The sequence below is a fragment of the Salarias fasciatus genome, chromosome 3, assembly GCF_902148845.1.
Source record: "Salarias fasciatus chromosome 3, fSalaFa1.1, whole genome shotgun sequence".
NCBI classification, from domain to species: Eukaryota; Metazoa; Chordata; class Actinopteri; order Blenniiformes; family Blenniidae; genus Salarias; species Salarias fasciatus.
In genome coordinates this window covers 14,583,931-14,608,776 of record NC_043747.1, presented here as the reverse complement: position 1 = coordinate 14,608,776, position 24,846 = coordinate 14,583,931, and the positions used below count along the sequence as shown (strand labels likewise).

Here is a 24,846-nt window from a genome sequence, read left to right as displayed (position 1 = left end):
TACTCAGCATCAGTTAATTTAGAAGAGTCAAATAAAACAATTATTATTAAACACTTTCAAGTTAGTTCTTTTGACTGATTCACACTGAACAGTGAAAGCTGCAAAATACATTCTACACATTACGCTAAGACTGATTGGCTGTTAGCTCAAATACAAACCGAAATGGTTTTGTTTTGAAAGCATATATAATGTGAAGTATGAAGGTCTGCAGCTCAGCACATCTAAATTGTCAGACAATATTACCAGCATGCCGTCAGTGTGGCACAACATTGTTCTAATTATGATTTTGACTCCTGGTTCGCCGGCGGCCCTCGAGGGGCTCCATATGTTGTAGTGCCGGACACTCCTCGCTCCCCCTCTTCACATCTCCTCTCCTCCCTCGCTGCTCTCTTTGCCAAGTGGTTTGGAGCAGCTCGGCGCTTCCATTCCTCACTCGTCTCACGCTTGTTTTCTCCCCCTCTCGTATATTAGGCCGCCATTGTCTTCCGCGCGCAGGTTAATTTTTGCTTACAGCGCCGACTCATAAAAGATTCAATGCTTTGCCCACATTACAATCAACTTGCTTGGAAGAACAAGTGAGGGGTGAAGACTGCTGCACCGTTCCACTTAAACATTCATTTTGTTTTATTTCAGGAGAAGAGGCAAAATGTGCTGAAATTATTAATGCGCGTTTGTGTCTTTTTTATTTCGTTCTTACAATTTAAAGCGGGAAATAGACGAGATGTGACAAAGGTCAGGAGCTTTGTTTGCGCTCGGCGCGCTGAGCCATCAAGGTCCTTTTTTCAACCAGTTCAAACATTTGCTTGCACTTGTGTTATCATTGCTTTATGAATAAAGCTGTTTTATAGAGGAAAAAGGTACTGGAACATTTGTTTCTCTTGCATACATATAAAAATCACTGGGTTTTCTGGATCTTTAACGGTGAATTAGTGGTGCAAATGCATTTTTTTTTTTTTTCTCCACTGCAGCAGAGTCCAGTTTAATGAATATTTCACGGGAAGAGTGTATGTTTTGTTGATTTATTTTTCTCCATTTTTGCTTGCAATTTATGTTCACTTGAAATTAATGAACAATTACTCTCAACAATGTTCAGACCTCCTATTCAGAATGTTAAGTAGCACCAAAGACATTCATAAGAGAAATAATGTAAATCAAATAACTACTTCGGTTACAAATGTTTTCCCTCGAGCTGTATTGACTCACCGTGTTTTTCACTATAGTTTTGAGACATCCTGTACTCAGAATGTTCAGCTTTTCCACCTTATTGTTGTTTTGACTTTGCCTGTTTCCCATTCAAAGGCGTTCCTAATCCAGTTCCTCTTTCATGTATACTTAAAGGGGTGAATTTTATTAATCCTGAGCCATCTCTGTTGTTCTTTCCAGGTCTTCAGAAGTGGTGAAGGCATGGGGATCCGTCTGGACAGCGCCTCGGCCTTCCAGGGAGCCATCATTTCCCCGCATTATGACTCACTGCTGGTGAAAGTCATCGCCAGCGGAAAGGACCTCCCGACGGCAGCCTCCAAGATGAGCCGGGCCCTGGCCGAGTTCAGAGTGCGAGGGGTCAAGGTAGGACTTCTCAGATACATATGTGTGGCGTTATACCGGAAACAAAGGCGCGCAGACGTGCGTACTGCACCAAGCAAGGCTTCAAGGCAAGCATGGAAAAATGCAATAAAACACAGAAACACAGGGCTAAATGGTGACTAGTGTATGCATAGAAGAATTGAATTAACAGAAAATACAACAAATGACGAATTCCTCCACTGTGACTCGCCCTGTCCCCTTCAGGGCTTTTCTCCTATCAGCTGGGATCAGCTGGCATCTTGCTGAAAAAGCCTTTCTTTGCAGCATTTGTTATTGCTCCCTACTTGCCATGAACCTTTGCACAGTACTGTTTTCTTTCCCCTACAGTTGTTGCTGGGAAGGCTGTTTTATCTGTTCAGCTTGGTTGGATAATGTCCAAGGTTTTGATATAAACAGTTTAAAGCAGTCATAGTCCATGAACCCTTTGACCCGGGGAGCAATTTTTAGACTGCAGACATGCAAATTTTGCGGGTGTTTTCTGTATTTCTCTGCTGTCAATGGTGAGACAAGAGCCCATCGAAGCCCGGCTGCATTGCCGGTGTGACGCTGTCAGATTTGAAAGAGAAAGTATCTGTGCTGCGGAGTACGCAAGTTGCCGTGAAGTGGTGCTCGAGCGCTCTCGGATCCTTGTCCTTACACCTCTGCGTGACCCGTCTGCTTTATCACACGCTCTATAATACACTCTTTATTTCTTGGTTTTCAGACTGAAAACACACTGCCTCAAACTGCCTCGGGGTAAATTTGCTGCCAAAAGACGAGGTGTTATATTTTTTGAGGGAGATTGCGACCATTATCAGCAGGAACAAGCGGTTACCGGCACTGAGCAAAGGTTTCAGCCAAAAGCCCGAGTCAACAGAGAAAATAAGTGTAATTTAGTAATTCACTATTTATTCCCAAAGGTTGTTATGTACCTGTAAGATAAATCTAATCATGTCATCTCACACGCTGAACCCACTTATTTCAAACTGTGCATAAAAAGAAACGACATTTGTGTTGGTAGATTATTTCTTTTTCTTTTTTCTTTTTTTTTTTGTACTTTTTGTTCCTCAGGTACTTATGTCTTTACCTCAACCACAACACTTGTATAATCACAACTTTGTGTAAGGCCAACACTGAAATGGCGTATACGGTTCATTTGACTCCCTGCTGAGGCTAATGAAAGGTCAAGTTATCAACATGTCTGACCGCACTGATCCAAGAAACAGGACTCAGCAGTAAGCAGAAGCAGTCTGGCATCGACAGCGAGGATTTGGCAAATTTCTCGTAGGTGTTATTCATGTGCTGAACACTACTGCTCGAATAACATCTGCTGTCAACAGGCTTTGCAAAAAAAACAAAAAAAACAAAAAAGAAAACTAATCAGCCAAGCACACATTTTCTTACATTTTTTTTTGTGTATTTTAGATGTTATGTTTGTGAAAGGATCCACGCTCCATTGTTGACACTACAGAGATCAGAGTGTATTTTTTTGTGCAGCGTTGATTTGGGAAATGGAAAAAAAAAACACACACAGTGACATTTACAGTGGTAACAATTGTCTTTTAGCAGATGGTTGACATTTCATGAAGCCAGTTAATTGTTGAATTAGATGTGGAAGAAGCAGTGAATTAACAGTTTTTCCCACAGATTTCCCCCTGTTAATTCTTCTCGACATATCTCGCAGCACAATTTGAATCCTTAATTTTCGCCCTGCAGATAGAAATGAACAATTAATTATCTGAATGAGGCGAATCGATACACATGCATGGAGTTCAAAACATGATCCTGCTTTTTTTTTTTTTAAACAACTCATTAAGGTGAAAGGTGCATGATTTTTAATCAAGCTGCAGCGAGAGCACGCTGCACTGGACAGCCAAGGTCGCAGGTTACGGATTAAGTCTGAGCAATGGCGACAAAACATTATTGTGAACAATAAAGCGTTTAATTTCAAGGTAATGCAAAGGCAGTGAGACGTCAAGGTGAAAAGACCTCGTCCTTCTGTGCAACGCTAGTGAGGTGAATTCAAAGCATCACAACCGAAGAAACGTAATGTTTTGGTATCCAGGTAACAAGCCTCATGCAGTTGCTAATTTTCAGTGAAGTGTAATCCGGAGATGAAAAATGATGGAAAAAAAAAAAAGGTTTCCGTTGTAAATCACTTAACAAAATGAGTAAAAATGAAGGTTTATCGAAACAAAGGTAAAGTGCCTCACAAATACTCCTAATGTGATGAGTGTGTCTCTTTCCAAAATAACATTTATTGCCAATAACAAACAATATGTGAACAAGATGCTGGCCTCTGTGAGAGGCCCTGCTGGGTGCCGCTCAGATTTGGAAAAGGAAGCACACTCCCTTTGTCCTCTTTCCCTTTAGGGGGGAAAAAAAAACTGTGGATAACAAGTTTGTCAGTTAAAGTTGTGCGTTTTAGCATCTCTGATTGCAGCAATATTCAGTGTAAAGACTCAGAAGACTGGCTACATGGGCAAAATCCTCCAGAGGTAAAGAGCAGTCGATATATTATAGAAGGAATGCTGTTTTAGCACCTCGTGCACGGTTCTTCTTTCAGCAGTTGAGACACAGCTAATAATTCCCACAGTTTTTTTGTCAGTTTTAAGTTGTTGTAGACTGCAGAACTTTGTTCACGTATTCCGTTTAAGGATCTTGCGAGCCACGTCCCTCCTCAATTTTCTAAATAATATCTGAGTTACACCCTATTTCTGGAAGCAGACGCTTTGTCTGGGCTCCATCCCCGTCTATCCAAGTTTTATAATGGCGCATGAAATGAGCCATTGTCAGTCTGAAGAAACACATCACATCCGACATGATAAAATAGATTTAGAGCCCACATTGTCGAACCTCTCAGCCTAACTGCACCCAGTTGACAGCTTAAGTTTGAATCAGTCTGAGCAGAGAGATGTGATGTGAAAAAGCTGGAGGACTCTGGTTTCTGACAATCTAGATTTCCCATTGAATTAATAATAATAAAAAAAGGTTTACTTGGATTTATATCTATTTTTTTCCTCCCTTGAAGATAATAGTGTATTCTTTGCATGCAAAGATGCAGATGCACAAACACACGCATGTTGTACTGATGTTATTCTAATGCCGTGAAAAGACTGGTTTCATCCCAGCTCCAGAATATTGGCTTTGCACATGATCTCTGAGGACAAATATGCATTTGCAATGGTTGTTAAACCGCAAACATGCACATAGCAAATGTAAATATAACGCCTGCTCTGTTCACAACAAATCTCCTCGGTGTCCTGTTAGCAGCTCCGCATGTGATGTGGACACTGTGTATTGTCTTGTGAGTAATCAATCCAGCCCCTGTTTTCTGTCCTGGACACTAATTAATTGCATTTAACAGATGTCATGGGTATAAATTACGATACACTGCTGCAACAATTGAAGTCATCCCGATCCAGTGTATTTCATTGCCCTTGATAATGTATTCTTATGGACCAGAGGTGAAAAAAAAATGGAGAGAATTGCTTGTTGGCTGAATAAATATCCAAGCCGTATTAAGACGGGAGTCTGTTCACAGAGATATGACACCGAGGGCTGAAATTCTCATCACTCCTCAAGTCCTATTTTCTTCTCCTCAATGGAGGAGACGCAGTTATCGCCGGTCTCAGATTGACTGCACGAACGCTTTTAAGATAATCCCCAAGTTTGGCGGCTCCTCCGCAGCCATTGTTGTTTCATGAAGTATACTATAACCTTTAAATAAATGTCAAAACCAAAACGCACCCGCCAAAAAGTTTGAGCTACTTGCTTGATACTCCGCCGGCCCGCTGCTCCCCCTCTGTTGTGCGGAATTGCGCTTGGCATTTCGGGCCCGTCGGTCGGCGTATGTCTTAAAGCATGTCCATGCATGTGCGCCCGTAACTGATCCGTGTGTGTGTGTTAATCAGCGGGAAATGTCACGCGTTCGGCGGCGGGAAAAAGACAGCGGGCAGGAGAAAGTGATGGATGGGGAAGCGACAGGACATGAAGCGGTCGGTGGTGGGGGGGGGAAGATAGATGGATAGAGGCGCGAGGGGAAAACAGGCAAAAAGGGCAATCAAGATGGAGAGAGCCTAACAGAAAATGACAAGCTAGGTAGGGTGGTCCGCCGCGGCCGCTGCACCTTTCTGCGTGTATACGCTGAATGATATTAGCCGGCTTTAGAACGCAGTGTTAAAGATGCGCGGATCTCACAGACGCTCTTGCGGGGAGGTGTGAGTAAAGCCAGTCCGCAAAACGGTAATTTGTCCTCAATAACACAAAAAGGTCACAAAGTAAATGCGCCGCCTCTCAGGACCGCCCGCCCGCCTTAATGACCATAATAGCCCCTCCGCATGTTGAATCTATGCATCCTTGGCCGTAGTTAAAGTCACACTTGACATTTAAAGAGTGAAGGGTGGCGAGTCTTTTTAGCCTTTTCCCAAGTAAGAGCAAGAAGAGTAAGAAATGGATTAAGCAGTCTGCTCGAACAAAAAGCTCCCAACTAGTGACCGAATAGCTAATGAGCTCCGAAACACTCTGTTCAGCTCGTTTCTGGCCTCGTTCCTGTTCCGCAGCAGAGAGAGAGAAAGAGGCAGGAGGACCTGTGCGCCCTGTGAAGATAAAGACAGATGAATGGGCGCGCCACAATAGAAAGAGACGCCAAAGAAGAGGCCGCATGAGAACCTGCCACAAAAAAAAAAAAAAGAGAGAGAGTGAGAGAGAAAGGCCTGTATTTTATCAGTCGACTGATTCCTCAAAGCACCGGCAGATTTGATGTCTGGTCCAGGCTGGTGGAGACTTCCAGGTATTGGACAGACGCTGCTCAGTTGTTTCTTTTCAAAGGCACTTCTGTGACACCGGGGGCTTCGCTTCAGGCAGGCCGGTTTCATGAGTGTCCAGCTCTGCTCTTCATCTGCAGGAGGCAGAGAGGCTGGACTGACCTGAGGTTGCTGTAGTTTCTCCGGTTTTCACATCGAAACTATTGAAATTGCGGAAACGCACACATTTCACGTAACTCGACTGTCTTGCATCGGTTTGAGGTTACGCTCCATATTTGCTCTCTTTATTTACATTACTTCTAATTGTTTACAATTGTAGGCTTTTATATTCCGCCTTTTTATTTTTTTATTTTTTATCAATTCAAACAAAAGAGCACGACGTGCAAACAGAGCAGGATTATTTCATAGAAAAAAAACAAACTGCAATCACGAGGAGCAGCAGTGATGAACGGTGTGGGCTGATTTCCTTTGCAGCGTGTGCATTGTCAAAACAAATTAATGGCAAAGGAACAACGAATAATGCAGCAAATCACATTTTACGAAACAGCACATTTACAAAAGCCGAAATTATTTTTGTATTGAAATGGAAGCCCTCATACGCCGCTGCAGAGGGACTTTTCTCTCTAATGTTGACCCCACGTAAGCAAAAACAAGCCGCGGTCTCTGCCTACCAGCGGCTCTGCGTGTCTCATTTGCATTGAAAACGAATTAGGTTTTGTTTAGCGTTTTTGTCGCCACCATCTCCGTGTCCTCGAGCGTGTCTGCCCGCATGTGTTGGGTAACACTGGTCCGGCGAAGCGCTCCGTTTCCCCAGAGCTCACACTGTCACGTCTGAGTCCTTCATCATATTCCTGCCGTCTCTATCTGTAAACAGCTCCTCTGCTCCGGCTCGCCGTCTTGATGCCTGTGTTCTCCCTGTCATGTTCCTCCACCCTTTACAACAGTGTGACCTGGGTTTACCTGTACCAGCAAACTTGTCTGATAGCTCTCTCATGTGGATCTCCTGTTTTCAGATCTCAAACCTCTCGTCAACGGTTCACTGGATTGGTTACACGTGTTTTTTTTGTTTTTTTTTTTTCCTTCCGTCGGATTCTCTATCTTGTTTTTCAAACCAGCTCTATGTGAGCTTTAGAGACCTGGCATCAGCCTTCTCCAGGCCTGTTTCTATCAATCAATTCTGTTTATTATTTAAAAGGAGCAAGCAATTTAATCCCTGCTTTGAAAACAGCTTAGTTTACTCCCGAACCAAAACCGCCAAACGTTAAACCACCAACCCGTCTCTGAGTTCCGGTTTAAAAAATAGGTGGTCTAGACTTGATTTCATGACTCACAGCTTTTGTTGTTTCTCTTCTTCTGCTCCAATGAATAAAGATAGCGGTGCATGTGAATGAGCTCCATTGTCTAGAATATTAAACAGATTGATCTCATAGCAAAAAAAGGTATTGCAGTGAGCTTTTCCCATAGTTTCTAGAAAGCAACACTTACCAGAGTATCCCTCTGTGTATTGCAAACACTTAATCATTTCACCTGGACAATGCATAACGTCTTTAGAATTAAATTATCTCAGAGCTCAGGTGATAAAGACTTCCATTATTTATCCAGATTTGTGGTTTATTTGTTTCTCCTTTTAGTTCGAGGGCATCTTTTGCTCCATTGCTCTGATCCATTCATTTTATCCCATAACCCATAGGAAGAACATGCAAACTCCAAACTGAAAGGAGCCAGTGCATTTTCACTGTGAGGTAAAAGAGACAATATTTAGTCAGTATGAGCATTAATGGCGCCCTCTTTCTGGTCTGGAGTCAGCCTAATGTGAGTTTCTGCATAATTTTCCAAAGCAGGGCCGCGCCTGAACGCTGATCCAGGATAATTCACTCGCTACTTACCCGGCGACGAGACGGCAAATCCATCTCATCTCCCGAGTTATCTGTCCGAGTATTAAGTGGTTTAGACACACTCCGGAAACGCGCGCCCGCGTACAAACCAACAGCTTTTTGTCACACTCAGTCACATGCATCGTATCGCTCCCATCACGCCCGATGACACTAATGTGTGTCTGGAGCAGCTGGGTTATCCGTCGATCTCCTCCTCATTTCACACCTCCAAACAGCCGCTTAATCACATGAACAGTTTGGTAATTATCCGCGCGCGCACGGTTTTTGTTTGTATAGTTTACGCGCCGCTCCTAGAAAAGCCTCCTTCACAAGGAATCGAATAAAAGCCGCAGAACCTTCCAATGGAGACGCAGAAGGTGAACCGTTGGCGAGACAAGGGCAGATATCGGGGAAAATAAATAAATAAATAAATAAATAAATAAATAAAGCCATTTGAGAAGCGAGGAGGCGTGTAATAAGAGGAGGACATCGAAAAAGACAAAGCACCAGTTTGGCAGAAAAACTAGACGCTGATGGTAAATAGAAAGGACAGGAAGGAAAACAGAAACATGACAGGCTTGTTTACTATTTCAGTGGCGTAAGCACACCGAGTGATGCTGACTCCTAACAACCCAGCGGAGACCAACAATGCCTGATGGTAACTTCCCCAAAATTAAGGCCTTGAGGACATAAAATTTTCAAATACTCACAGGAGACAGGCCTTCATCTTGCACTAACGGGTTTATGCACCGCACCACTACTCTTAGGTGATCACGGAATCAAAGGACAAGTGCAAAATGCACAAAAGTATTTATCACTGTCATTTTTAATAAGCAGTTCTCTCTCTAGCTTTAAAATGACCTGTTTTTTGCTTTTGCATCCCATTTACAGCTCCGTCTCTTTTCTTTCCAGTGTGAGCACAACAACCAGGTTTGTTTTGGAGTGTGTTTATCCACTTTAAACCTTTTCCCTTGTGCATCAGTCATTCCGAACACAGGCTATGTATGAAGAATATTCATCTCTGTTATTTTTTTACTCTTCTGTGACATCGCCGATCTGCATTCATCCCTAAAGTGGAACCAGCAGGTTGAGTTGTGATAACTGTTTTTAATATTTCTCTGTAATGTAAAGCCTGATTTTGATTCGAGGGGGCTTTTAGTTGATTTTAATACCTGACTCACCAGCAGGTCAGGCACGCTCGCTCTTCTTTAGTCCTGTTTTATGGAAAAGATTCAATTGCCGCCCAGTGGCAGTCCACTTATGTGGCGACGCTTAATTTCCAACTTTAAACTTTAATAAAATTGTGTTAAGCATGAAACCACATAAGTGCTTTTTTTTTTTTTTTTTTTTTTTTTAGGTTCTCACAAAGCTATTATGTTTTTCAGGTCTTTTTTGTATAAAGGCTTTATTTCCTTTGCAAATCAAAGATATTGAAAACCCATCGATTCAGACAGCTGTTGATATTTTTGAATGTACATGCCTGAATGCATCCAACTGCAATTCAACATGCAGACAAAAGAAATTTACTCGTTCAAGCCGTAACGAGGAAAATGAAAATACACTGTATATCAAATTAATTTAGAACGAGAATGATTCTCCCTAATAGTCAATTTTGTCTCTCCACAAAAGTTGATGGAAATAATTTTTCCTCTTCAATTTAACGATGGCATTTATCTTGTCTGGATATGTCACAGTGATTGTAATTCCACTACGTAACCGCATTTTGACAAATTGCACGCTTGCCAAACAACTTGTCAACACAAACAAGTGATCAAACGGCAAACATCAAACAGATGTGTTTACAGCCAGGACGGGCATTTCGCCGCCATATGCGCACGCACATGTACTGCGAGTTGGAGCTGTTTGCTTTAAATGGGACTTTGATGCCATAATCAGGATTAAACAGCTGGAAATCAGCTGTGTCGAAGTGAGAGGGTGGGATAGGAGACGACTGCACACACAAAAAAAGAGACAGAGGATGCACAACCTTGTTTTTTTTAAACATCACAGTTTGAGTTTAGCACATGTGCCAATCCCTAAAATTATCCCCATGTGTGCTGCAGCAGCCGGGACGACTGTGTGAATCGTAATTTGCGATCAGAGCAGCGGCTCGGAAACACAGAAGCGAAAGGAAGGGAGGGGGGGTGCTGGAGGAGAAAGCGATGACCTTGCTGAAGATGTGAAATTTGATTAGTTGGGTGAGTAATGTACGTTCCCAGGAGACGGGCTATCTGTCACCGTGCCCTAATGTGTGGGTCAGCATCAGTTCGCTTCATCTCAGATCACAGCGCCGCGTGATGACGCAGCGTGTGTGTTGGGGTTGTTTGAATAGAGGCAACAATAAACACTCCCAAACGGAAGAAGTTGGCTGCGTGCGCAAGAATGAATTCAGAAGTGTAGGAGTGTGCTGCAAGTACAAATGAGAGCCAGTGAGAGCAATTAAAGCTTTGGATTCGGAGTGGGAGGCAGAAATGCCTGTTTGCGGCATGAAAGATGCAGCTAACATATGGACACAATGTCTCACCGTTGTCTGAAGTCTCCTGCGGCGTGCTACGTCAAAGCAGAGGTGGACGGAACAGTCGCGCGTTTATGGATTCCTGACTTGTTTGCATGAAACCAAGTTATTTTGTTTCGTGCAAACTGTAGAGTGCGTGTTGACTCTGTCTCCTCCTGCAGAGCGACGCAGGAGTTCAGCGTTCAGCGCGTTGGTTTAAAAGTGAGAATGTAGTATGAGGAGTGTCGTGCGAGCTTCCTCGCACAGTCATGCATGCTGAGAGTGACAAAGTGCACGCAAATGCTGACACACAGGGTCCACGGGGGAAGTCGTCTTCTTTTTTTAATTAAGGCACCACACACACACACACACACTCGCAGACGCTGATTAATTGATGTTTTTCTAGTACTTGTTCAAAAACACACTCGCATTCAGGAAGAATTTCAGGTTTAATCAACTATCGCACACCCACACACCCCAACTCCCATTAATGCAATTTGGTGCCGAAATAATTTACACAAACGAAGAGGTAGATTTGTGAAAAGCTGTTAAAAGAAGAGACTTAAACGGGGAGCGTTTCTGGCTGCATCATTCCGCTGCTATCAAAGGTCACTCTGCTAGATTGTCTTGATTGAAAATAAACAAATGGCGCTCATCAGTGCCATTAATTGATGTAATCATTCTCTAAGCATCGAGATGTTAGATGTTAATTCCCTCGGTTTTTAATTAGGAGTTTGTGGAGGACAGGGGAGCTTCGAGTAGTCTGAAGTTTGCTTGACACTGAACCAGGATCATCATAATAAGACCCAGGTTCATCCGCTTTTGTCCTGCAGTTTTCTCTGCACACCGCTTGAATACAGGATTTCTCCAGAGCAGAATTCTTGTCGTACAATTCGAGGCGCAGTAGCTGCACATCTGTGCTTTTCCCAGCGGCGTCTGTGCTTTTCCCTGACGTTTCGGTCTCGCTGAATGAGCCTAACGGAACAGCGACTGATTATTCCCACCGCCCTCACAGAAAGAATGCAGCCCTCTCCGGATAGTTCATCTTGAGGGCAGCATTAAATGCAGTGGTAGTTTGTTATTCGCAGTAAAATGAGATGGCTACACCTGTGAATGCATCTGTTTTGTTTTTTTTTGCGGGGTTTTTTTTCCCCCTCAAACACCTTAAAAATGCATGGAAACCTCGGGGGCAAAGCCGATCCATCACAACTGCCAATTCTGCTCATTAAAAGCAGAACCCCATTTTTTTTTCTCCCCCTCCTCCCAACATTCATTGGAAATGTTTGAGGCTCTTCCTGCTCCGAATAAATACCGCCACGATGCCTCTTTATGATTTCTGCCGGTGATCCGACAGCTGGGTTTGCTTATTTCTGCTGCAACATCTGGACACTCGGTAGCGCTGACTGTTTTTTTTTTTTTCCCCCGGACGCTGCCTCCGGTATACCTGCGCTGGCCGTGCTCTGCCTGATATAAAATTCCATTCCAAGTCTGCATTTCCTCGGCGTTCCTCTGAAAGGGTCTGTTTTATGCGCGAGGTTAAATGTTGTATGTCTAGCTAACTGCTCTGCGCACTCCACCAATACTTTCTCTTAAATTCTTCCACTTACTTCAGCTTTCTCTCGTCTGCTCTTTTCTTCAAATTATTACTTTCACAGATTACAAAGAGCTCCATGCAAACATAAGAATTGCGGTCTAGTCATGAATAAAAGTAGTCTAATCATGTCCGTTTTTTGTTTTTTTTATTTCTGAGCCAAAGTAGCTCGGGATGTTTCTTGTCGGCGATGAAAGTGTTGTCGCTCCGAATCGCCCTCCAAGTTAAGACATTTACAAAAGACCTTGTTGAGCCTCCGCCGAGCCAGAAGGCTGGCGGAGGTGACATGTTTACAGCCGTGCCGGACAAAAACCTTTCAGAGTGGCGTTCCATCACAAAGTCTCCACGCCTAATAGATCAATATGGAGGGAGGGGGCGAGAGATGGAGCGAGAGCGAAAAGTCTGAAGCGGCGGTAGCTACTCCACCAGGCTGCATTAGTCACCGAGCCCTCAATCCCAAACTGCTGGACTGAACAAACAAAACGTTCATAACTTTTTTAAAGAGGAAATTGCTGCAGAGTATGTTGAGTCTATCGGGCTATATGAGACTATAGAGAAAAGGTCAAGAATCATTAATTTCAAGAGGAATTTTCCTCCCGGGAGCATGAATATTCTCAGGAAATGTCAGAAAACCTCTTGCCGGCTCTCCCATTAGCGGTCCCCTCACCAAGCTGACACTTTAATTTCACCGTTTTTATGCGCAGAAGTGGAGAATTCGAACCGATGCCGGTGCCGATGCCTGCACGGGACGTCAGGAACATTAGGAGTCCTCGTCAAGTCAGAGCGAAGATTCACACTAATCTGTTCTGCAGTGTATCATAAATTTGCTGTGGTTGTTCTGTCGCCCGCTGTGCAAATGTGCTGTTTGGAGTCGAGGAAATGAGCAGCAGGCTGCATTTCACACAGCCGCTCCTTGATCAAAGCACTTATTTTCCCAAAAAGTTTGTGTTTTCCTCCCAGGCTGCGGGGAAGCTATGCTGTGGTAAAGTAAATGTGACACTCCAGCACAGAGTTGGGCATGGGATTATTTACAATTAGGAACTTTCGGGGGGGTTTTTTTTACGCGCAGGGAGCCGGTGGGCTGCGGTGAGTCAGCAGAAACGGGGCGAAAAAAAGTGAAATGAGTAAGAGTAGAAGAATCATTCTGCAGTCTTTGTTATAACCTGTAAGTGTGTTACTTCACGGCGTGTCTCCATTCGCCTTCGCCGCACCGTGTTTTGCTCCGTCTGCACATCTTGTGCTCCAGCCAGCTCCAATTTACTCCTGAATTTTTTGGTGTTTTTTTTTTTTTTTTTTTTTTTTGTCTTCAATTTAAAAAAAAAAAAATAAATCTATTTCAGTGATGTTGGCAATCTGGGCTCTGAGACTTACTCCAGCAGTGCTTTTCACTCTGGCTCGCGATGAGAGCATCAGGTAAATGTCTAAAACATGAAATGAAAAATGTTCCCTAAAAGGGTCTAATGTATCACTTCTTTTTTTTTTTTTTTTTTTCCGCCGGAGCTGTCAAGTGGCTGTCCGTCAAAAAAATCCCAACCCACCCTCACAGAAATAATTGGATAAGTTCTGTTGTCATGAGCCTGGAAAATGATTTAATGGACTGATATGATCTAATTAAGTCCTAAAGTCTTGTAGCAATGCGACGCTTGAAGTTTTTTTTTCTGAAACGGCACCGCTCTCAGAATTGTCAGTTTGAGAAATTGACGTTTGTTTTCCATACCGCTGATGTATTCATCAGGATTCAACTGTTCTGCCTGAATAATCAAAGACATGTTTGCCAGCCTCTTAAGGAGGAAAAGGCTCATCTGGCTTTTTGATTCACTGCAAACTGTTCAGTATTTCAGCAAATCAAACAAGTCTATTTGTCCTATTTTAACATGCCATGATCCGAGCACAGAGTATGACGCCTGGCTTTAAAGGATTCTGCTTTAATCTCTTCGATCAATAGTTTTTTGGATGTTTTTTTTTTTCTTTTTAAGTAAGAAACACATAACTTTAAAGCTCATTTTAATTGCTGATGAGTGAAAATTGTGATTCCTGCCAAGTTTGTACCAAAACGTCCTTGAAAAAAAACTTCAGTTTAAAGACATGCTGAGTTTTTAAAGGAAATGTCTGGAAAACAAACTAGTGGTTGAACCTGGAAGATATTTAATTGATCAAAACGTGGATTTGAAAGTATTGCAAAGCCGCCAAAGATGGAGGCAGCTTGAGAGGAGCCGCAGTAGATCGGCGGGATGAGGAGAGAGAGAAATGACTTTGGGGGAGCGCCTCATGTTTTGTCTGCTTTAATGACTGATTGAGAACAAAAGTCTCTTTTCTAATTCTAATGAGTTTAATTATGGCTTGCCCTTAGCCAGGTGTTGGGACCGGCTAATGTCTGGATTCATTAATTGTCAATTAAAGCAGAATCAAGCGCCGGTTTCCAGTCTCGGCCACCCCTCGCTACAAATATTAAAAAGTGGGATAACTGTTTGTTGTGCTGAGTCGCTTGATGACGGGCCAAAAACAGTCTGATAAGCCTTGGCGGGTGGGTCCTGATAGGAAATGAAGATGGGTTTAGGATCCCTCTCTGAAGGAGAAATGGCATTTTCTTATCTGTGTTTGTTCGTGATCGGATGGGTTTGGCAGTTTGCGTTTCATATTTTAATGCAGCTGATACTTTTGGAATAAAAACAAGAAAACAGCGAGGGAAGGTTTTGAGTTGAACGGGAGGATGCATAAATACTATTCCGATCAATATAAAAGCGAGTGGAGATTGTTAGGCGAATACAGACTTTGTGTCGCCAGAGATTTAAGCAATAAGGTGTGTGTTTCTGCGGCTTTGTGCGCGTGTGCGTGTCGTGCACAAGTGTGTTTCTCTGTGAGACAGCAGGGGTATTGGTCTCATTTTAAGTCGGCAATGGATTTAGGTTTTGCTGCACAGGATAGAAATGCTGTCACCTCAGGACAGCAGGAAGGGAAACAGTGAGGGCTGCAGGACGGGAGTGTTTACACGACGACGTTTCAGGTGAGAACGCATCATGTCAGGAAAGTCTTGAACGTCATGTGGAAACAAATTTATTGATCCATTGCGCCCAAATCCTGTTCTGAGGTTTGTAAGTATGCTGTCCAGTCTCCGTCTTATCACTCAGCTCCTCTCATTGTTCCAAGCTCTGTTCAGATAATAGCTTTTCTAACCGAGAAATGATCAATATGAAAAAAAAAAAAGAAAATCATATCTGTGGCTGCCGCCCCAGAATGGTGGTCCTTGAGTGGTAGAGGGCTTCTTAATGAAACGCTGACGTCTGGACGCCATGCAGCACTCTCTTGGCATCTGTCAGAGTTTATTCTCTTAACATTTAAAACTACTGTAATTGTCACTGCGTGCATGCACATCCAAGGCTGTGCAATTAAATTGTCACCCCGCTGTTCTCGTCTCCTCTTGTTCTCTCTTCATTGTTGTCTGTCACTGTGTTTTGTTTTTTGTTTTTTTTTTTACACCAGCTCGTTCGGTTACTATTTATTTTTGCTTTGTTTCCTTTCAGTGCTTCAGTCTCGGTATGATGTTTTCTCTCTTTTTGTGATTTTTCCTATTCTTACTTTTTTTTTATTAGAATGAGGAATATATTTCTGTAGCTGCTTCAGTTTTTTTTTTTTTTTCTCCTTGTGTTTCTAATCTCCGTGAGATGTCAGAGTTTGTTTGCTTGTGGGTGTCTGGGAGCATTTATTGAGCTCTGCTGACCTTTATGTGTGAGTAATGATGAGCCGATATTCCTCTTTGCATAATGCACCTCTTCATTTGTATTTGCATATCTGCGGTTTCATTACGTATGCGCCGGTACGTGCGTCTGCATGCAGATGTCTGGCTGATTGTGACACATCTGTCTCCGGAGCCCTCTCTGCACCTCCGATTCGTGACACTGTTAGCTGCCATTATGTTCTGCGGGACTCGGCGACGCCGGCGTCGGAGTCCAGCAGGAGCGATCCCCGAGTACACCGGAGGGACGGGTCGGCGGCTCGGCGGGCGGAGCGCGGCACTCGGAGTGCGTGGAAGCTGTTACGGGCCTCGAGGGGATAGAAAACCCTGCAGATGTTTAATGACCCGCGGTTCACAGCGGTTTGCGTATTGCACTATTAATTATGGGATTACTAGCAACACACCAACAGAAAGAGCCTCACACAGGAGTTGAATATAGCGTTTCACCTTCTGCAAAAGGCTCGTGATCTATTGACAAACACACTACCGTTGAGCAAAGAGTAGGATTTAATTTGACGTTTGTTCAGTTGTTTCCTTCTCGGCGACACATTGCACAAACAGCCACGTGCGAAGATTTGCTGCCCTTACCGGGAAATCAGCGGGCCCAGGAGTTTGGTTGTGGCAAATATCAACCAACTGCCTGTGCGGAGTTTAAAAATAGCTGCTGTTACTAACAAGTAAAACAGAGAAAGTGCAGGTTTCAGAGCATCTATTCCAGCGGCGAACACGTCTTCTGTCTGAATAACTCTACCGCCGTAACATCGGCTTTCAGTCACTTGATGAATATGTAATTATTTATATTTGGTACCAGCGACTGCACACAATAGGACGCTGATTAAACCTCACCTTTGACTGAAACGCGCATCAATTTTCAGCACTAATCAGTTGCCGTTCATGTAGTTGACCGACCTAAAACCCGCTTGCTTGAAATCCATTTGATCCCTCAGCCGTGTGAACGTCGCTTTTCCACGTAATGACTGCGGAAATGATTCATCAAGCCAAGTGACTTGAAATGAATCCTAATTGGTGCCAAACAAAGTCTTTAAATGTCTTTCTGCACTGAAGTATAGATCAGACTTTTCTTAATCGTCATTTCTTTCGCATGACCAAACAGCCATTACTGATAGAATTTCTCTATTGATGTTTTCAGGTTAAGATCATTTCAACATTTATTTTTAACCTCTATAATCTCAGCTCTGTATTTCAGAAGGCACAAGCAAGTATTTGACTCAGTGGTTGAAATGATTGTCACTTTTTTTCCGTTTAAAGTACAAACCGTATATTCTGCAAATGAAAAAGAAAGAAGCCGTTTTTATGTTCCGATTCTTGGAGAAGTATCATGAGCCGTGCTGAGCAATATGCCAAGGTCTGACATCTCTGTGTGCGCAGTCAAACTCTGGATTTTTCATGGCAGTAATACAGTTTTCTGCAGTATCTTTGCAGCGGTGCTGGCAAGCAGAGGGATATTGTTGAAGCTTCTCTGTTCCCCCCTCTAGTCTCAGTTCTGCAAATGTCTGACAGCACTTTGATCCTAAACAACCAAAAGCTAAGCTCCGACTTAAGATGCAACAAATGACAAAAAGCAACCCACATAGCTGCAGATAATGTAAAAACAGCCCTCACCTCGAGAGACATGGATGACAACCTATTGTGTCTGTCGATAAGATGTGAAAATCTTTTTTTTTTTTCTTCTTTTTTATGTTGGCAGAAGGGAATACATATCGTTGCTGTTTTGACAGAAGGTTTCCATACATTTTCATGGTGGGAATATTACTTTATGCTGTAGAATTTCTATTTAATTTACGTTAGTTTTCACTCAGTGTTTCAGTTTGTTCAACTCAGGGTCAATTTTGTCCCAGAAAGCTCATTTTCTTGACCGCTCGTCAGCAGCAATCCTTTCTTCCAATCCTACTTTTTCTGCCAAAACGCAGCATTACATCGTCGTAATTAAACATCAGCCTCATTGCTGGCCGCTGCTTTATCTGTGTTAAAGAAGAATGAGGTTTCTCCTGCAAACATGGTTACTTAAATAATCAACTTCATTACTTCACACGTTTTTGGAAATTGAATTTCCAACATTGTAACCGCTGAATAAAGAAAAAGTGTAAAAGTTTCCCCTCACGCGAAAAAGAACCAAATTAAATTTGATCAGAAGAAAGCGGCGTAACCTTTTCCTTCACGCCCCTAAAGTTTAACCTGAAGTTGTAGTTTAGACAATGAACCAACAGCCAGCATACCCTCAACCTGAATATTTCAAGTTAATAATCTCCTGCAGTATTTGGCTCAAGTAGATTAGCAGGGAGGTTAAATTACTGGCTGGTTGATGCCGTCAGCTGCCAAGCTAAAAGACCCCCCTCTCAGCACTTAGCTTCAATAATAGCTCGGCTCAGATTCCCAGGGGCTTATAAACCGGTGTTCCTTAAGTTGTCTGAAAGTATATTAACTCAGCGCGCGGCGTCTGCGGCGTCTGCGGCGCCCATACTAAGTAACACTTTCATATTGCACCGAGTGCGGCACAGTGCGACCAGCAGCTCGGGCGTATTATTTGCGTCACATTTTATTGTTTACAAGCCGCGGCGGTTTAGTGTTGAGAGTAGATTAGTGGTGTTTTAGCCTCTCGGAGTGGGAGCCGAGCAGACGATGTTTGTGGAAGTAAATTAGCGAGAAATGTGTCAGACTTTGCTATTTATGAAAATGTCAGTGATTAGCACCAGAAAAGCCAAGGGTATAAAAAGTAATCACTATAGTTCAGATGAGCTTCTCTATTCTCCTCCTCCTGCTCCCTCCTCTCGAGCTCCAGCGCTGCTCCGCCTCTAGAAAACAGACTGAAAACCTGAAAGATAATACCCCGCTGTGTTCGTCTCCCCTAATCCGCCACTGTCTTTCAGTCTTTCACACGCGTGTGCATACGCCCAGGATCTCCTACTGTCAGCATCTCGGGGAGGAAAACTGCCGAATGTCTCCGAGATGAGAGGAGCTACACGATTTTACTGGCTCCCTCTGATCACGAGCCTTCAGGGATGTTGAGTCTGAGGGGTAGGAGGTAGCATCGCCACGCACAGGGCGGAAAAGACGGAAACAGAAGTATTTAAGGAGGGCAGGAAGCCTCTGTTTCTTCCAACGTTCCGGGAGGAAAGTGAGGAAGAAATGGGCAGTGGGTGGGATGTTGAGAGAGGCGATGATGAGCAGCATGCTTCCTGCAGTGAGGAAGAAAAGAGGAGGGGAAAAAAAAAAAAAGCAAAATCACATCTGGGACAACATGCAAGGGAAGGGGAGGTGCCGGGAATCAAGTAGAACGTTGTGAAAGAAACGCAGGGAAGGGAAGAAACAGGATGGAGAGGTGTCCGGGTTAATAGAAAAGACATTGTAGTAAAGCGGGGAGTATGAAACTTGCTGAGATTTTTTTTTTTTTTTTTTTTTTTTTTAAGGGAAAATGTCAGTGAAGTGATGTGCTGCCCCGGTTGCAGCAGAAGGCAAAAGTTCAATGGGAAGCTCTGGCAGAGGTGAACGACTTTGAGGAGGCCAAAGAGGAAAGGACTGCAAACAATCTTGACCCAGGAAAAAAAAAAAAAAAAAGCATAAAAGAAAATGGAAAAAGGGGACAGAAATTGGATAAATGGTGAAACCGACACTGGGTGAAAGTAGCAGGTGATCAAGAAAGGCCAGCAGAACTCTGAAGCAATGTCAGTCAAACTAGAACTTATACAAATAGTAAAAAAAAAAAGAAAAAACATGTTTTTCTTTTCGTGCGTATGTGAAAACAGGCCACTAATTAAGACTGCAGATTTTCGAGCTGAGTGCCCGCGACAATTATCCAGGAAAAATAGTGATGATTACTGTTCTAATGATGATAGATAGGACTACACGGCAACAATGCCTTGGTGTGGAAGTTCAAAGCAGTCGTGTCAATTAAATATCTAAACGTTAAATGGTTTTCCGAAGCAGTTAAACCAAACTCTTTGTATCCGTTCTGGCTTTAATCTATCACTGGACACCTCATTACCGACGTCTAGGCACCCTTAACGGCAGCAATGCAGGTTTCAATGTCACCGTGCATTGAAAATGATCAGTTTAAGTGTCCTTGGAGGACTTTAGTTACAGAAAAGAGTAAAACTCCACTGCGTTGAAGTAGCCTTGCGGCGTCCTGTGGGAGGTGTCGCGTTCAGGAACACGCTGTGAATTGTTACTTTACTCTGCATTCCTACTCACCTCCAGCACTCTGCACCTCTTTCAGTCTGTTGTTTTGCTTCAGTCTTGTGACCAACACTCTTGTCGGTACCGTTGCCAACTGGAGCGAGCATTGTCAGCAGTTTTGAAGGCGGTCTCGACGCAACGTGTTTGGCAGCGAACGCCACAAAGTTACTGGATAAAGAGACAGAATGATAATTTCCTTTGGGTCTTGAGGAACAAATTTTTCAAAGCAAGACCAAACGTAGTTGTAAAGAGGCTGAGTTTTGGCATCGCATTCGCCGGGATAACGAAACCACTGCTCCAGATGAATGTTGATGTGGCGTCACGTCTGCTGAATATATTAAAAGGTAACTGACACTATAACGACATGTCAGTATTTTGTTTTCACTTCAGTGTCTTCGTTCCATTGCCTCCAGGTAAAAATCAATAATAATTCAGCTTTAAAATTGGATTTGCGGGTGTTGGGTTGAGTAAAGATTTGCTTGGTGTGTATGAATGTTTAACGAATTAGACCCACAGTTCTGTGACAGCCATACAAATATGATTTGTGTTATTTCAGTGCTTTCACTAAGCTTCTCCATCTCCAGAAAGATCACAACATGAAGCCCAGCTTATGAAATATTATCTGACCCCACCGAGGTCAAAGGGTGTCTTACAAGCCAGGTTAGAAGGGTTCAGACAACACCAGTCCAGCTAGAACTGGAAATCAAAAGTAAAACATGCTTTTATTGATGCATTTTGAGTAAAATCTCTCATCAGATGAGTGTTACTTTCCTGAAATTCATGTTTCTTTCAGCATTGAGATATGATTGAAATTGTTAGATGTAGCAACAGGAGATTTAAAGGGCAAAAAGAGAAAGACAATTTTGTTGTCTGACTAAGAAAAGAATAAAATAGCGAGTGACTGACAGCATGAGTTACAGCGAGGAGGTCAGCTGAATGGAGGTTTCCGTGAGGTTAACACAGTGTCTCATTAAAGTTTCTCAAATCACTAATCTGTTCATTAAAATCACATATTTTGAGGTTTTGTTTTGTTTTTTTCTTGCTCCGCCAGAAAGAAAATTCCTTTTGAAGGAGCTCAGTTTTCTGTCCTGCTTTTAGCTTTGTTGGATGCATGAATATGTAGATGCTGTGGACCTTGTCCTCCTCTCCTTCCTCCCCTCTGGGCTCATGCTTTCCTGCTCATCTTCAAGTGCTATTATCTTTTTGAAAACTACATTATGGCACAAAACAGTCAGATTGCCAGACTCTTATAGTGTTTCATGTCTTATTTAGAAAAGAAATCGTGCAGTTTTCATCACTAGTCAGTGTGTTTTGGATGAAGCAGAAAAGAGAAGGCTATCACAGAAGGGCAGACCTGTTGCCTGGTATTTTGGTGACATTAGAAATAAGGAAAAAATATATTTCAAAGACCTTTTTTTTGTTGTTGTTGGCTGGTAGATAGGATGACTGAAAGAAAACTGAACAATGACAGCTTCAAGTCAAAGAGCTGAAGAGAGCAGAGAAGTCAGGAGAAAAAAAGTGAAGTCGAGGATTGAAAACAGCAAACAAAAGATTGAATGAGACGTCTGCAGAGGTGAAAGAGCGCAAATTAGACGGAAAGCTAAATAAATATTGTGCGGAGACAACCTGAGAGGAAGGCGTAGGTGGGGATCAGGGAGCGACGCAGAATCCAGCGCCTTGCCGGACGCTCGGTCTTCTATCATTTTAGCACTTAAAGGTGCTGTAGGCAGGATTTTGCTAGTCAATGCTAATTTTTCTGTGTTTTCTTTGGATTAAATGTTAGAGTATCCATTGATAATCCTTTAGGAGTGTAGCATAATTGCACTACCGCGAGGGCGCAGCGTTTCCATCTGTCTCTGTTCTGAGCTGAAAAGGAATCTCGACAGCTCCAGGTATCTTCGACCAATCAGAAGAGCCCATGAGGCTCTAACCATGATTGGTCGAGGGGCGTTCGTCGCACATTCTTGTGGGAGGGGCTTAACTTACGTAAGGGCGTAATGTCAGAGAAAACAGGACAGGATTGGCTGTGCTGGGTTTCAACCCTAAGCAAGATGGCGGGGATGCGGAATCCTGCCTACAGCACCTTTAAGAGTTTGAACACTGCTGTTTCTGCGTCCTCTTTCTCCTCTGGCTTAATATTTTAAGGTCTCTGTCTTGGTGTCTCTCTAAAGCCTATAGTACTGGAAGTCCTGATGCTTACTGAAATTACTATCCTCTTTATAGTCACTTACTCCCTGATCAGTATTGTCACTGCCGGCTCACTGTTGAGGAAAAATAAAAACAGATCAAGGACTAAATCTGATCCCCCGCTGGATGAATTTATAAAAGTTTATGCAATTCAAATGGAGCGTTTCTGCTGCCGCAGAGCATCCGCTCTCCTCCACTTCCTTCCCCCAACCCCTGCCCTTCCCGCCGTCGTCTTTTCTTTGCTGTTCTATCTTTAATCAATCTTTTTATCTCCCTCACTTCCACAGCCCGCTCGGCCCCTATCTGCAAAATCTTTCAATCCTCTCTCCACCGACTCCGTCTCCGTGTCATTGTCGGTGCCGAGCCGAGTCGTCGAGGAGTTACACAATAAAATGCCGACGTGCCGAGTTGAAGAGTTGCTGACAGTATATGATTAAGAAATGTGAAGAAATGCCCTTTTTCTGCCTTGACTTCCACTGATCTCATCCATGCAGATAAGAGGTTGTGAATGCTTTGAATTAATGCATGAATATTCCCACAGAGTACCTTCAGATGCAGTAGTCTGGTAATATTTATGTACGCTTCTGTAGCAGTCAACCTTCATTATGAGCTCTCCTGGCAATCTGTATTTATCATTCAGGCCTCATTTCCCCTGAGCCTTGTTAACCATAATTGCAAACAGAAAAAATAATTAGATACTAGACAGAAACAGTGATTAGTGTCTGACTGGTTATAGAATCTATATGTTGAATGTTCAGAGCATCGGTTCAATGAAAAGTCTCCGGGAGGCGCAGAGCAAAAAAAAAAAAAAAAATTGTGAAACGACATCCCATCGTACAGGCGAACGTCTCAATTCACTATAAAGGTTTTATGTCATGTTCTCAAATTTCAAAGTGATAAAACAAAATGGCACAGCAGGCGTCGACTTGTAACCAGACGACATGCACCAGTGGTAAAAGAGCTGTCATGTATTATCAGGACTCTGTCGGAGAACAAAAGGTCAGCCATGGAATTGAATTTTACCCTGAAAATAAATTGATCCTCAGCGTTTTTTTGTCTCTTCTTTTGCCAGTATTAGTAAAAAAAAACAAACAAACAACAGTTTATGCCACACTATTTTGTATTCACTACAGCTTGTTCACAATTACCGTTAAAGTGAGTAATTAAGTGCGTCATTTCTACTACCGCTGCATGTTTGAAGGGGTCAGAGCCACAATAAACACCGTCCAACTTCCATAGGATCAGGCTTACAGGCACCATCAGATGTCTCCGTACATGCACTGGCTATGCTTGGCTTCCGAAAAGCAATGCTGACAGTATCCTGAATGCATTCTTCTCGTAACCATAAACTGCAGGCAATTTATGATATGGAATAATTCCCAAAACAAGCAGACAGCAAAGAAATGGACCTTTGCAGTCATATAAAAAAGTCATTACTCAGTAGGCGTGCCCACTCACAGCATGGCGCACATTTTTAGCGTGAGCTTCTGAGTACTGTCAGAAACACACAGAATAATCTGACGGATATTGTCAGTTGAAGTTATCTTTATAAAAGAGCCAGAAGCACCAAGTCATTGTGTTGTTTTTTGTCCTGCAGCCGTAAAATCTCAATAAATCCAGTCCACTTGCTCTTAAAAGGGTTAATTACAGAATAATAAAACCTTTTCTCAAGTACAGTACATTTAACATTTGTTCTCAGTGTATTAAGTATGAGAATGACTCTAGCAGGATGTAAATTATAAATATTTGTCCACAGTCCACAGTGAAGTAGTCCCAACTGAGCCTTTTTTTTATTGCCAGATAATTTCTTCTACAATGTTACTGCCCCCACTGTTAAGGCTGATTTGTGTCCCCATATGATGCAAAGTCTGCATTATTAAATCATTTTGATGCTCGGCCAAGTTGCAGAAGGTTGAGTCATGTTTTAGGGGAGCTCTGGGATCATGTCCTCGAGCTGAGGTCCGGGCAGCGGGTTTTTCCATTTTGCATCCGTTGTGCTGCTTTTTTTTTTAAAGGCTAATTTCAGACTTTGCGCCGGGGTAGCACTTCTTGCGGTTTCCACGGAAACAGCATGAGTTCACAATCATGTCATGATTGTTGTGACGATCTGGGTACCTTTGCCGGTCACGTGGAGCCGAGATAGAGGATAAATTCCCACTTCGGATCAGTCGTGTAGCAGCTCAGCGCGTCGAACAACTGGTCCGAGCGCTTTCTGGCGCGGGAGGCGCCGAGTCCCGGCGCATCCTGAGTCAGCAGTTACTCAGGGCGCTGCGAGGAAATGCATCATACCTTGATCATAACCGCAAATGTCAGAGGAAGTTTGGCTGCAGGCAGACATGTTTTTCAAAGATGCCAACATGCACCCACATAAACAAACAGACGCTGCTGTCAAGAGGTTTTCTCGCACTGCGCGTGGAAACGTAAGTCTGTCTGCATGTGATCAA

General features: G+C 43.1%; 1 protein-coding gene across 1 annotated transcript in view; it reads left to right on the top strand.

Annotated features, from left to right (window-relative positions):
• pcxb (pyruvate carboxylase b) overlaps positions 1-24,846 on the top strand; it is a 277,811-nt gene that overhangs the window by 125,778 nt on the left and 127,187 nt on the right. Inside the window, exon 12 of the mRNA XM_030087167.1 lies at positions 1,384-1,566. Within this exon, the coding sequence (XP_029943027.1) occupies positions 1,384-1,566 (183 nt within the window). The remainder of the gene's footprint in view (positions 1-1,383; positions 1,567-24,846) is intronic.